The sequence below is a fragment of the Microchirus variegatus genome (assembly GCF_963457635.1).
Source record: "Microchirus variegatus genome assembly, chromosome: 18".
NCBI classification, from domain to species: Eukaryota; Metazoa; Chordata; class Actinopteri; order Pleuronectiformes; family Soleidae; genus Microchirus; species Microchirus variegatus.
Genome location: NC_139819.1, coordinates 13,946,638 through 13,961,710, shown reverse-complemented (window position 1 = coordinate 13,961,710; position 15,073 = coordinate 13,946,638). Strand labels below are relative to the sequence as shown.

The 15,073-nt window shown below is 38.4% G+C and overlaps 1 protein-coding gene across 1 annotated transcript in view; it reads left to right on the top strand.

Moving 5' to 3' along the window:
• Positions 1–787: 787 nt before the first annotated feature.
• gpat2 (glycerol-3-phosphate acyltransferase 2, mitochondrial) overlaps positions 788–15,073 on the top strand; it is a gene marked incomplete at both ends in the record, with an annotated part of 28,859 nt that continues 14,573 nt past the window's right edge. Inside the window, 10 exons of the mRNA XM_083904593.1 lie at positions 788–859; positions 3,284–3,394; positions 5,649–5,719; positions 5,815–5,925; positions 6,336–6,458; positions 8,174–8,273; positions 10,235–10,368; positions 10,847–10,946; positions 13,222–13,401; positions 14,816–14,914. Of these exons, the coding sequence (XP_083760719.1) occupies positions 788–859; positions 3,284–3,394; positions 5,649–5,719; positions 5,815–5,925; positions 6,336–6,458; positions 8,174–8,273; positions 10,235–10,368; positions 10,847–10,946; positions 13,222–13,401; positions 14,816–14,914 (1,101 nt within the window). The remainder of the gene's footprint in view (positions 860–3,283; positions 3,395–5,648; positions 5,720–5,814; positions 5,926–6,335; positions 6,459–8,173; positions 8,274–10,234; positions 10,369–10,846; positions 10,947–13,221; positions 13,402–14,815; positions 14,915–15,073) is intronic.

Genomic DNA, 15,073 nt, shown 5'->3' with positions numbered 1-15,073 from the left:
CAATTTATTTCAAGAGAGTTGGTTCGACAGGATGTGAACCTTGCATAAGGCTGAAGGGAATGGTGGCTTTGATATTATTAATTCTCTCCTTGGAGACCATGCACAGGCTCTTGATCTGCATTAAATCCACACGATTGCTCATTTGAATTCTGACGTAATATCAATTAGGTAACCAATTTCACTTTAATCACATTATATTGTGGCCTAACTTCCAAGTTCAATTGTATGAATTCCATGGCCATATAAGTCAGCATTAGCTGCGTAAAAGCATTTTTCATTTTCATTTTTGTCATGAAATGATTTATAAGCCACTAGTGAGTGTCTGCCCTTCTCCACCTGGATGTTGCTGAGCACATCCTGGGAGTTCTTCTTCATCTCTACCCACGTAATAGAGGCTCTGTTGTCCTTGGGGTTTTTTTCCTACCTGTATACAGAAAACTAACAATCTCAGTAAGATGAAACAATGAGGTACCTACACAATGAAGTCAACATCAAGATGATACATTACCTTAGCATGAAAGGAATGAAGGGTATGACCGTTTTGTGGTTTGTGAAAGTGTTGTTTAGGGGGTAAATTGCAGCTTTGGGCACTAAATGAAGGATTGATGACGGCTGCCAACCCTTCTTTATAGACAATGAAATCAATTTGTTTGGGAATATGTGTTTATTTTTTTAAATGAAGAGATGATTCCGGAAGACTGCCGGAAATGGTGCTGTAACATATTGTCTTTTGTCCCAATCTTTTCTGTGGTAGGTTTCTGGGTAGAAGTCTGCAGGGGGTTTCACCATGGTGCAAGAGGAGAATGACAAGATAAACAGAGACATGATTCTTCCACCAATTCAAGACAACAGACCCACAGTAAGCACATTATCTGCATGATATGTAAGCACATTATCTCATGTCTGCATGAGTCTCCCCTACTTTTTTCTCCCACTTATTACTTAAATAACTCTTTTTTTTTCTTCACTGGAGAGCATGAATAGTGCACGGACATGTGCTTAATTCTGTTTACCAGGATGTGATGTGTCAGTCATACTCAAGAGTTTTTAAAGGAAGATTTGTAGGTATCTAGAAACCTGCCTGAGCTTGACCCAAGAGGCATAAGTTAGCATAAGACCATAAGCTTATAACAAAGTCCAAGGATCTTCTTCAGACTATTTATCTGGTCTGATTTTGCTGTGCATGTGTGGTGAACTATGGCAATATGATGTAAGCAGGCAAACTATATAAGAGCAGAGATTTGAGATCAGCCGATGTCATCCATCTACATTGTTCTTGTTTTTTTAAAAACATGTCTTCATGGTTTTTGTCTTTGTAATTCACACTAGCTTGTATTTTGTTGCCAAAGCTCCAACTCAGACATCAGTGTTTTACAGTAGATTGTGATCTAGGACCACCATTTCATTATTGATAATCAGAGATTTAACCACTTTTTTCTTACAACTGTCAACTTGCATCTCAGACATCCCACAATCGTACAATGAAAAGAGGTCTTCACCTTAACCTAATGAGAAAGGGCATTGACTAATCCCCAAAGAGGCTCTGTCAGCTGATTTTCATGTTAAAGTAAAACCATATGATAATAAATGTTTGACTGCATGCTGATATTCACTCTTTCTACTGTTTCTAATTCTCCCTTCTTTTATTATACATTTCCCCCGAAATAGCACAGTCATTAGAACTATTAATTGATTAATTGAAGCTTTGCAATATTTCTAAGATTTACAAAAAGTACAACTACTACTTGCAGGTCTTTACATTCAAGGTGGTTTGCTTATGAGTCGTAATTCTAGTCTCACAACATCCCATCTTTCTCTGAAAGATTCCACTTTGAGGAAGATGGCAGAAAACATTTTTGTGTTTCCATGGTTTTGGAACAGTGATCTCGATTGCCACTACTGCTGTTGCTGTGATTGTTTTCAACAGAAGACAAAGGCTGTGGGTGAACTCTGTCCACACATACACTGCACCATCTTCTATGAAGTGAACTGGTCATGGGCGGTGATGTGTAAATGTGGAAAAAGTGTTTCCATTACACTTTTGTCATAAACTTTTATATCGACACATCTGAAAAACTACCTAATGACAGCGTAAAAATGTTTTAGAGATATTTGAGAGGTTTCCATTACCAGTTTTCAATTGCGATATTTAGGTTTTGTGCATTTCTAAGTGTAATGGAAACCCAACTACTGATTTTAGGAGAATCATTAGCTAATTTTGTCTTAAAAGGTTAATCTGCCTTAATCCTGGCTAACACTTATTTCAGGGACAGCAACTATATACATCATAATCTGTATTATTTGGGAGTGCCTATCAGAAAAAGTATTTGTGCAGCCTACCAGCAATCAAGTTGACATGTGGTTGACGTGCACAGTACATTTGGCCTGTCTACCGTGTCTCATATGGGCCCTGTATTACATTCAGAGTGCTGGTCTGCAAGAAACACAGAAATCATAACAAACACATTATTAAATCAGAGAATCACAGCATGTAAACTCTTTCTCTCTTTCAACTCTCTAGTGCTTTTATAGTCCCTGAAGAGCCGGCGAAATCAAATGTAGCTCTCCAACAGTAAGATAACACTATGGATGGTGCAATTATTTGTCAGTTTACTGGTCAGTTCTTAATCATGCTCAGTTACTGGGAGGTTACTAGACTCATCAGTGAACACCAAATTACTGTTGCAGTAAGCTGGCGACAGTAAATGTTTGAATAAAAGGAGTAAAGCTCAGATCAGATTGTCCCCATTTTTCTATCTTTGTTTAGGGGTATCACATGTTTATTGTGTGTGGGTGAGTCTGCACTTGCTCAAGTATGGAGAAAAAGCAGTAACGTAAAACTTGTGGAGAGACTTTGTGTTATGACCTGCGCAATGCATTGTTTTGTCATGACATTACTGTGTGTAACGATGCATTACTGGTGGACTGACCTTTCTTCCTTCTGCTGTCACAGTTATTATATGTCTGTCACAGTCTTTGTCGAACACATGTATGCTTGTATGTAATAATGAGCTGAAATCTCCTTATCCATATGCATGCCGGGATAATCTTTGTTCTGCAGGAATTGTGTTTCTCGCTAACCCCGGTAATAGAAATATGTTGTATGCATTTAAAAAAAAACATCTGTTTACTATAGGAAACAAACAACAACCTGATTAAATGGAGTGGTTACTGTATTTCATTAATATTTCTGTCACCCATCAGGTATCTCTCACTTGCCCTCTCTCCTTACCTTGCCTAAGTAGATGTGGTTTCAGTCCCTGTGTGTTTCCTTCCTTCTCAGTTGTCATGGCAATTTACAATCAAGAACAAGATGACGCTTGTGCCTCCCTGTCTCGGCAAGTTCAGACCAGCTGTGGGTCAGTGCTGCCACCAGTGCACCCCGGACAGCCTGGTGAGTGTGGAGTGTTGGGTCAAAGATTAGAGAAAGAAAGGAGAGAAAAAAAGGGATAGCAGAAAGTGAGACTAATCAAATGAAAGAGGTCGGCTTTGTTTTGAGACCATCCAGAGACTTTATTTGGTTTTGCTTCAGAGGCCACATTATAGTAAAACTGATTTACGAACTGGAAAAAAACACTCTGAGCTTTTTTAGTTACAGTCCGTTGCTAGATGCAATATGCAACATTCTGCACCATAAGAGATATCAATACACAGATAACTGTGTGTTGATATTGGGGCCACTGTGATGGAAGATTGTCTGGCTGTTGCTTTTGCATACTGCAGTTCAAAAGTTTGGGGTCACTTAGAAATGTCCTTATTTTTGAAGGAATTTAGTTGTTATTTGTGCCAGTCAGCCACCACAATAAAACCCCATTACTGGTTTTAATGTTGTTGCTGATCAGGTTTTTTTTTTTACTTTGCAAAGCCATACTATAATCGACTTAATTCTCTCTTTGACTGAGTTATTTATACACTACCGTTCAAATTTTGGGGTCAGGTAGAAATGTCCTTATTTTTTGAATGTAAAGCACCTTTTTTCAAGGAATATAACATTAAATGAATCAGAAATACACTCTGCAATATATACATAGGTGAATAGAGGCCCATTTCCAGTGTTCTAATGGTACATTGTGTTTTCTAATGGCGATAGAAGGCTATTGGATGATTAGAAAACCCTTGTGCAAAGATGTTAGCACAGATGAAAACAGTTTTGCTGGTTCTTTGACGAAAGCAAAGTTTGAAGGGCAAAATTATTATTATTAACTTTTGAATGGTAGTGTATAAATAAGTGTTCCAATGTTTCACAAGAAAAACTTGATTTGAGCACTTCCCTGTCACACTCGCAACCTGTTCATTCTCAATTTTTCTGAAAGCTTTGAGTTTAAGCTCAGAATGTACAATGTATATGTTGTGATTCCATGTTCCACTTGAATGTAGTAATAGACACAGCACGTAACAAGCCAATCAGTAGTGGCAGAAAATGGGTCACCATGTCACTTAATAGGGGTCTCTCTGGATTTACTGCTAAAGACAGCATGTTCTTTGACTTAAACGAGTTCAGACAAGGAGAGAAATAAGGCCAGGTTTAATATTGGCCTGTCATTTCCAGGATGGAGAGTGCTAAAATCACTAAGACAGTTTCAAATTGACTGAGAGCTCCTCCTGGTCTCAGAATAAACTTAATGCATACATTGCATGTGTGTTTGTATTGGTAAATGCTATAGCTGACAATATGAGCAAAATCTGAGATGTGCGATTACACTGGTCAATCGGTGATGATAAAATTTGTAATAAATAAACAGATGTTCAGGCTGTCAGAGAACATAAAGTCCATTAACTCCAGTGACCACCACAACTAATCGTGAAACAAAGTGTAGCCGTCCTTGGACAAACTATGACGTAAACGAGTGGAGCAGATATGATCGAGATGTGCCGTTTAAAACCGTAAATACGTCACGAGACACAGTACATTAAAACACTTCTGCCTCACCAAGGAAGCCTCCAATAAATACAACTGTCCAGGGTTATCTTCGGTCAGCCTTAGCTTTCATAATCACTTTTGTTTTAAGCTGATATGTTTCCTCAACTGCATCAACTTCATACACATACACTACCGCTCAAAAGTTTGGGGTCACCTATACAATTTTTTTGTGTTTTTCATTAAAACTCACACTTTTATTCATCAAAAGAATTGCGAAATGAATAGAAAATATACTTGACATTGAAAAGATTAGAAATAATGATTTTTATTCAAATTAATATTTTGCCCTAACTTTGCTTTCGTCAAAGAACCAGCAAAACTGTTTTCAGCTGTGCTAACATCATTGCACAAGTGTTTTCAAGGGTTTTCTAATCATCCAATAGCCTTCTATCGCGATTAGCAAACACAATGTACCATTAGCACACTGGAAATGGAAAAAAAAAAAGATCCAATTGTGAAATGCTATTGTACTTTTTCCTGAGTGAAAGTAAGCTCTGTATAATTATGCTCTCACAAAACAAAAAAAAAATGTAAAAAAAAAAAAAAAACACTGGAAATGGGCCTCTATACACCTATGTACACATTATTATTAAAAACCAGACGTTTGCAGCTAGAATAGTCGTTTACCACATTAACAATGTATAGAGTGTATTTCTGATTCCATAATGACCTTGGTTGTGACAAGTGGAGCTCATCTGTATGTATATGTATTTTTGTCACGTTTAAGCGCAAGAAGCTTGGACAAAACTCTTCGCTTGGTTTTCGTAACCTGCTGAGTGTCAATGAAACACAAACCAGGTAGTCACACAATATTCAGTTAAACACATACAGTAAATGTGAAAGTCCCATCGTATTCATTTTCCTGCCTCTGAATTGTGTGTTTTCTATCATAGGTTCCGTGGCTGGCTTGTGCGGAGGGTTTGCTGCATGCTGTTTGTGAGTGGGTGCAAGGTTCATGCGAGTCCTGTTGTCAACAGACTGGAGCAAGTCTGTCAGAGCAACAGGTACGTAAGGGGAATGAGGAGGAGAAGGATGGGAGAAGAGATGCCAGAGGAGAATAAATGAATGATAGACAGATACAGAAAAGGAAACTGGCTACTGGAGTTCAGGAGAAAGGGAAACTGAAGGTGGAGTGGAGATAAGAGACACACAGTTATACTAAATGAAGGCTATCATCAAGGAAGGAAAATGTGATAACTTGAGACTGTTATCACACTTTCCCTATCTCCGTCCTACACTCAGTTTGTATGTGGCGCTGTCTCCCTGTCAGTGTAATTGAGTTTAACCTTTATGTAACCCCTCAACATGAGAATGATGTTGTTGTCTTGCTGGAAGGTGGTTGCTTGTCTGTGTGCATCACAAGAGAGGCTTTGTGTGGTGTTAACCCTGCTGTCCTGTGACTGTGTATTTTCAGGGTTAAGGAGGTGCTTGCAGCAGGGCAGAAAACACCTGCGGGGCAAGACGGCCAAGGGCAGATTAACCGCCTCACACCATTCCTCCCTCTCATTAAGACCTGCATCTCTCCTGGCCTCTTACGGTTTGTGTTTTTCTCCAAGTGTACATGATGAGTGGAGGGCAAAGGGTGAGGTTCAAAGATTGTTGCGTATTGTTTATGTTGTATAAAATTGGTTTATTGATCTTAAGGTGAACTATGCCAACCTTTCACAAAGAACAAACAAGAAATATACAGAAAATATTTGAGGTCATTACACTGGTCAACACCAAATTTATTGTTTATGGGGTTTTTTTAGCTGATTTAGGATAATTCTGATGGGCTGAATCCAAAAATCACATTGGATTTGCTCAATCAGGTCAACTTTTTGAACAAAGCTACATATTTGTTTTAGAATGTTTTTTGTATGTATGGTTATTTTAACGTCATGTGATGCAAAATTATGTTATATTTCTTGCATATAAACAAATTCTGAAGATTTTGCATGTGCCATGCCAAGTTGTTCATTTTTTTGATTACAAATGGCTTCGACTAGATGATCTTGCAAAAATAAGCCTGACGTATTCTGCTACATCTGCGGTGAATACACCATTGTGTTAGGAAACTTTTTTTTTTCTCCTAAAACCTTTTTTGGATGAGAAATATTAACGAAAATCAACTGATAATGTCACAAAAATGTAATCAATTTAGTCAGAAGATCAGACTTTTCTAAATCAAATTAGCATAAAAACCTGACCTGATTGAGAAAAATGGATGTCATTTTTGGATTCAGCGGTGCAAAATGGTCCAATTCAGTTGAAATGACATTCTTACAATTTTTTTTTGTAAACCAGTGTTATTATCCATCCATCCTTATTGCCACTGCCATAAATAAGCAGCTTTAATATGCAGCTTTTAGTCTTTTTCCAAAAAAACTCTCAGTGTGAATCAGTGGACTGAGGGAAATCAACAAACTGGAGAAGGAGAATTTCGACATGCTTGTTATCGAAACCAAATTATAGAGTACCTGACATGTCCTTCAGACCAAGTGTAGCCAGCAGCTTCAGCTGCCATTGCCCTGAAGAGAAACCAGGTGGACCAAGAAAATTATTTTTCTTTGAGGTAGACAGCTTTTTATCTTCCACATCTTTTTAAGTTGTTTTTTTTTTGTACAGTTTCGCAGTTGCTTGGTGTTGCTATGGTTGCCAGTGTTTCATTTATGACCTACTTGTGCTTGATTCTCTGTCATTTATAATGCTCTTCAACATGATTGACAGTTACTGCATAATCTTGTTTAGCGTGTGATATGTGGTGGTGTTTCCTTCGGTTATTGTAGTAATATTTACTTCTTCTTGCATTAAGTTAAATAATTTTATGGTTTCTACATTCATCCGCACATTCCTCCTTTTATCTGCCATATCCCATTTTTATCTTCTTTTCCAGTGCATGGTCTTTTACATTTACCTTTCATGGATACGCCATCTTTTCCATCTCTGTGAAAAAAGTTGAGGTTTTATCTGATGATGTTGTGTTTGAAGCTTTATTGAAACTTCTGTCTCTGACTTAATCTTGACATTTTGTTTCTTCCTTGTGTCTTTACATTATTTCATATCTTGATGTCTCTTAATCTCCCAATATCTGACTTCCATCTGCCTCATTTACATGTTTTCATATCTCATTCTCATTGTTACAGCTCCCCTTTGCTCAAAATGTTTAGGAGTTGTTTGTTGTACTAATCACGTTAATGAATTGTCATTACATGTTTTTCTTCTTTACCTCTGTTCTATATGCCTCTATACCCTCTGTCTTTTTCTACCTAGATTCATGGGCTGGGTGATGCTGAAGATGTTATCTTCTGTTTTTGGAAACATTCAAGTCAACCTCAACCATCTGTCTGCGTTGCACTCAGTCTCACAAGAGGTATATAAATATACACATGCTTATCCAGAATATCCTAATATGTGTCCATGACTGGAGTCTCAGTTGCTCCTGTAAAGTATTATGGAACTTGTTTTATCTGGAGTTTTTCCTAACTTGTCAAGTTATACTTAATTATTTTACTGAAGACCACACTCTTAATTTCATGGTTGACTGAATAAAAACAAGTAAATAAAGCTAATGCTGCAGAGGCATAAAATTGGCATAAATGAATTACAGACACAAATTGAGGCAAATTCAGCAAGAAATCATTCCACTGAGGCAGATGGTTTTCTCTGGGTATCAGCTGTTTGTCAAGTGTGTTCAGGGTTTTCCTTTGAATGGTGTCCTTTCTTATCTATTATTTTTTCTAGAAACGTTATGTGAATACGTGAAAATAAGTGGGCTGTGGAGAAAATTGGCCTTGTTCTGGATTTGTCTTTTCCATCATAGTTTACTCTCAAACGCATAATCTGTTCATATTTGTGTAGTGAATTGTTGTCGGAATGTTCATCAGTTCACTTAAAGCTCCCTTAAAGTGGCCCTATCACACATATGTTATGGAGGTCTACTTACATACATTAACTTGTTTTTATTGTCAAAAACCTCCTAGTTGCTGGAAACGAGCCGATAGAAATCTCTCCTCACTGAAGCTCTCGTCAGTCGCGCTGTTTCAGACTGAAATCTCACCCCCAGAAGACAGACTGTGTTGTGATTGGCCAATACCCGGAAGGGACGTAATTAGCACACCAGCTCTCAGAAGCGCAGCTCCCCGTCTGGAATGGTGGATGCACTGCTACTCATTATCAAAACATTGTTTTAACAATGTTTAAAAAAAGGGTTCGTCACGACTCCCTGCCGCAGTCCCTTTTATGACTTTGAGCCGGAGACACAGAGTCAGAAGACACTGTCGCTCGTGAAACACCTCCAAAACGGACGTTCTTCTTCTTCTGCGGTTCAATGTACACAACCGATTGTGCCCAGACTAGTGCCCGGAGCAGCACGATCCGCTGTTTAGGAGAACTGCTGTTTACGTAACCAGAACGGGTTTTTTCAGAGATCTCGCTGAGCCCGAGATTACAATAAAACACAATGTTCTCAGCAGTGGCTGAACTGTTTGTTTCGAGCCTTCAGGGCTTCATAAACGAGGTAATGACGCAGATACACACTAAAAAACAGCGTTAATTGGAACTTCCGCTCTGCGCCCGGTTTAAAACCTAATCAAGAAAGTCGTGCTTATGACACATAAAATATACAAACTTAAATATATATATCACGTCACCGTAACTCTTAAAGATAATTTCTGATTCTGGTGACATATTTGTCAGATGGACAAGTTAGTATCAAAGTAAAAGCTTTAAAAGAAATAAGCAAAGAACATGTTTTGTCTCTCGAAAGAGCCAAGCAATAATCTCGGCTATTACTGTTGTGGCTCTTCTTTTGTCAGCACTTTTGTTGTAATTCTTAAAACTATCATATCTATAAAAGAACAATAATGTTTTATCAGGCTGCTTTGACTTCACTAATTATATTATTGAGTTTGTGGCTGCAGCTGTTTATTTCTGTCTTAAATGAAAAATCCTTCACAGAAAGGCCACATATATAATGACAGAGCTGTTGTTGACCTTAGGGAAGAAATGCATGGTATGCTGGAACCTCCCCCAGTACACACTGTCACAAAAACAACCTCACCACAATCTCTGCCTGCATCTCAGACTTCTAAGTATAAGAGTGTACAAACAGAACGTTTGTCTGGTTTTAAATAAAACATGCATTTTCTTGACTGTGTTCTGTGGATTCCCTCTGAAGCTTGTGATGTCTGATTACAATATTGATTTAATATGAAATACTAAGAACCACTCCTATTCTGCACTCTAGTCAGCAAAGTATGCTGTTGTTTGCCATAATGAATGGCAATGTAAAGAATGTTGTTCCTCAAAAACTCCCTCTGTTCTTTTATTCAGGGATCTCTGCTGGTTTATGTCCATGTGCGTCAGAGCATCATGGACTGTGCTCTCATCCCTCTGGTGCTTCTCTGTCACAACCTGAGAGTTCCATACACGGTTTGTCCTCATCAGGTTTACAGCTCCCCCCTAAGGTATAAACACACAAAGACACATGAAAGCTGTCAGACAAGTTGCACTGTGAAAACAAGTCAACATCCAGCGTCTTCCAGCCAAAAAAAAAACACAAGACAACATTCTGACAGGAATTAAATCCTTAACACCCGTTTAAGGCCAGTCAATTCGATTTTAAAGGTAGTACAACAAATTGAGGACTGCTCTGCACTTCGTGCTCCTTTCCCAAGTGAGTCAGGGAACTGTGTTGGACTTTGCATACCAGAAAAGCTGTGAAACACATTTTCCCAAATCTCTCCACTCTTTCACTCTCTCTGCTCTTTCCTCCTCATGCATGTCCATTGTGCGTGCTATAGAAATATGGTGGGGCAAGTACATTTAAAAGGCTTATTCTAAGAGTACGAAAACAAATTAACACATATATAAGCACACATCTATAGTCTTTTGAATTTGTATATATGATATGATACTACCAATATCCTCTTAATTACCCAACAGGTCAATCCTGCAGAGAGTAGGCATGGTCCTCCTTCCACTGTCTGCACTGACTGAGCAGGAAGCTGAGATGGACAGTCTGTACTCGCCTTTCATGACCTCTGTAAGTCTGACCTTATCTGAAGGCTCATGTCAATAGTATCACAATTTTGAGTTTTACACCAAAATATTAGATTGTATTTGTTTTTTTTGTTTTGTTTTTTTTCAAATTCAACATCAAATAATAATAACCGATTTGTAGAACCATAGAAATAGACCATGTAAAAATTATGTTCATTTTTATTGCATATAATGGATTTTAAGAGAGGAAGAGAATCAGATAACCACATTTTGTCTGACATCATCTCCAGAAACCCTAAAAACATACTTCTACTTTAAATTATAAGACATTAATATGTAATCCAAAGTTGTACCATTACATTTACCAACCAAACAACAATAATTTAAAAAAGAAGGAAAATATATACAGTTGTTGCTAATGGAAATCAAACACTAAATGTGCATTTAGTGTCTGAGGAGTAATGACAGCTGTGCCTGCCGTCAGCAGAGAGGGATTTTGCTTTATATAATGCTTCATATATTTCCTTCATTCCTTCCTCCTCCGCATCCCTCCATGTGTCTTTAGTGGAAGGGGCTTACTTAAAAGTAAGTCAAATGTGGCTGCAAGTAAGGAATCTATTCTGGATAAATCTTGTTACAGTCCTGATAGTTCAGCCTTGACCAAACAGACCAACAAAGAAGTCCCTTTTACATTGTCAATGCATTTCATTTTTAAAAGCTACTCAGGGTTACAAGTTAGTTTTTATATTCGTTATCTTCAATTGGAGCTTGTGAATAATATTGACGTCAATCAAAAACTCTAATTCTGTTTTAAATGTGTCATCTCCAACGCCAGTGAGAAGAGACTTGAATTAACAGCTGCATATTTTTTGCAAAGCTCTTTGAGGCACAGAAGGATTTTAGCAACTGTTTTCACATATGCAAATGTCCCCTTCAACAGTCAGAATTAATTCAAGTTTCATGTACCCTTGTCCGTCACCAACCATAAAAACAACCTCTTGGTATATATCATTTGAGCTGTTGGAGCTGACTGCTGAAGCGGTTCCTCATTAGCAGTCAAAGTGAAACCAGAAACAGCCTGTCCACTTGTGTATGAGATCGTTACACTGGGCCAAGAATGAGAAAACATGATGTTAAAACATTTGTTGACAGCAGGTTATTGTACAGAATTGCATCATAAGCAAATCATGCCTGTCCTTGCAATTTGTCTGTTGTGCGTTCACTTTGATTAATTTTCACAGACACACTTTTCTTTGCGCTCCATAATGGCGTGTTATCATAGTCGATTTCTCTATCAGAATACAACCTGTCCTTTTCCCCCTCACCCATTCAGCAGCATCTCCCCCCTACTCACTCTTCATTCATTCTCATACCACTACCAAGGGAGTGCAGTCTTGCTAAAGAGATTGAAGCTATTGAGATAGCTGGAGTGACAAAGCAATGAGGGGAGGACGATAGAAAGAAAAACAAAAGTGGTTAGTTTGATTGTGTGGGTTTGGCAGATCTGAGCAGGTTGCCTTGGTTTAAGCAATTTGTGGGGGGGGGGGTTTCCACCTTAATTTTAAGTTACTTATGATTATTAAAGGCTCTCTCCTCTCCTTTGTATGCATCACAGTTTCCTCAAGTACCTTTGATGAGCCCCTTGTCTAAGTAGCTCTATTTACTTGATTGTTATCAATGATCAATGGTCATTCATCATTAATATCTTTCTGCCTTTGTATTAAGCGAGACCTTTGTGCTTTGTATCACTTTGCCTAAAGATGTATTTCATTTAGAGAAGCTAAATGAAGATCAATATTGTGCTGTACAGCTCAATACAATGACTCAGTCTGACATTAATCTACAAGAGTCCAGTCACTGTGGAACATGAGCAGGTTGTTTATGACTGCAGCAAGAGTAATTTTTTTTACATTGACCATCGATGTGAGTAAGCATATTGGCTATGCATGAGAAAGCAGCCTTGTTTGTTGGATGTATTTCAGTGTTAATAGACCTTTATTGTTTATTGAGTGTATGCCTGTTTAGCTGCTGTTCAATGGTAATTGAATTTTTCTTATCTGTGAGGAGAAAACAGTACTTGGGGCAAGGAAAGTATCTCTGAATGTCATGTAGTGTCCACCACTGTCCCTTTCTCTTCCTGTCCTTATATTCTGCCTTCTTTCTCAGTGCTCTCTTAGCTCTGATTTTTGGATTGCTTATTTATATTTTTTAAATGCATGGCAGGTGTTTTATGTTAATTGCACCCCTGCTGCCAGGGCTTTTCAGACCTTTGTACCTGCCACATTTCCACTTTCCCATTCTCTGTCCTCTGTGCTCAGCTGGTACGTGAGCTGCTACATGAGGGCCAGGCGATAAGTGTTGGTGTGTCAGCAGAGTCTGGCCAAGGTGGCCAGTGGCTGGCTCACATCAGACAGCTCATCAAAGAGAGATCTGTCCCCGATGTCAGTCTGGTCCCTGTGGGCATCTCCTACGACCGTGTGCCCGTAACCAACATACAGGTGATGTACGCAAGCACACACTTTGAAGCACACACACTTAACAGGAACCATTTGTAACAATAACACTAGAGCAGAGAGAAATTACTACCAGGAAGAGAGGACGGGAGATTCTGTATGAGGCGTATTGGACAGGTACATGCTCTAAAAACTACTAAGTCTCCCAAGTTTCTCTTTAGGCACCATAATTAAGACAGCTTATCATGATGGTCAACTGTTGGAGCAGCAACAGCCGTGATACAAAACCCATTATTTTAAAATTCTTAGTATCCAATTTAGAGCCATACATGAGACTAAAAGGTGAAGTAAGTAGTTTATAGTGAGATCTAGAGGAGAGGCTGAAATTTACAACAACGAACTGCTCCTCTGCTCACCCCCTCCCTTCCCTGAGCGCTACAGTATCCTCAGCCGGTCAAATGTCGTCCTCGTCATAGAAACATGGCGTCGTGGCAATGCAGTAGCGGCCCACGACCATGTTATTTTACATGACTTTTTGAAACATTACGAAAATGAAACAAAAACTATACAGAGACTAGACAATGCAGGAGCACATAATATGTATACAAAAGTGGATTTTGGGTAATCTAAACCCATAAATACTATACAGTGTCCCTTTAAGGTCATCATAAGACAGTCAGATTTTAATGTACATGTATAGTATATATTTCATACTTCAGTAGTTGAGCTGAAATATCTTCCTTACATTTTGTGCAGCTGACACTCATTTGTTAATAAGTGCTCATAAATCTGCCTAATAACCTTTCAAAATGAAACAGCTTGCAAATCACCATGTTTTATTTACTTCCTGTTCACAAAAACTGTGAGAACTGTAGTTCAGTAATTTCCCCCCAAATAGTTATCAGACAATAAATAATCATAATAGCAGTTTCTTTCTTGTTAACTTAACATTAGAGTGGAAGAGTTGTGAGTACTGTTGTCTCCATTTTGTCTGCCAGTGAGGATCTCATGCTCAACGTTAAGATTCATGTTTCACAGCTGTATGAAACAGTTTTCTCACAGTCGGGTGTTGATTCATTAGTTAAAGCTTTGCATTTAATTTTATTTAGCTGACGACTTTTGTCTTGCCCTTGCTTTAGGCCACATCACCCAGTTCACGCCCAATCTTGTCTCGTTGCAATGTATTATACTGACAGTGGGTTTTATGTTTCTTTAATCACCATAAGGTGCTTGCCTTATCATTTTGTTCTGCCATTCAGAACGAGTACACACACATTATTGTGCTCATAGTTCATGTACTTATACATATTCTGCGACTTGTTTTGTATCATGGGGGGGGTCATCATAGTCATTAGTGATATTGTTGTTGGAATTTTACCTCCAAAGGGGAAGACCTCATTATGGTATAATCACTTATTCTGCTTTATGTGGGACTTATGTGTGTTATCTGTCCCTGCAGGTCAGTTTAAGCACAGTGTTTCAGTGGCTTTGGTCTGTTCTCTGGAAGAGACCAGAAGGAAGTGTGAGGATCCACTTCGCTCAGCCCTTTTCTCTCAAGGTGCACACCAGAAAGAGCTGATTATAAAATACCTGTCTATGTGCACTAGTGTTTTGTTTTTTTGAGTCTTGTGACCTTTAAAACACATTATTATGTCAAGTTGTGACACCTTTACACGTCATTGGAGCTGTGAGCTATTTAACCAAAATGTTTCTTCCC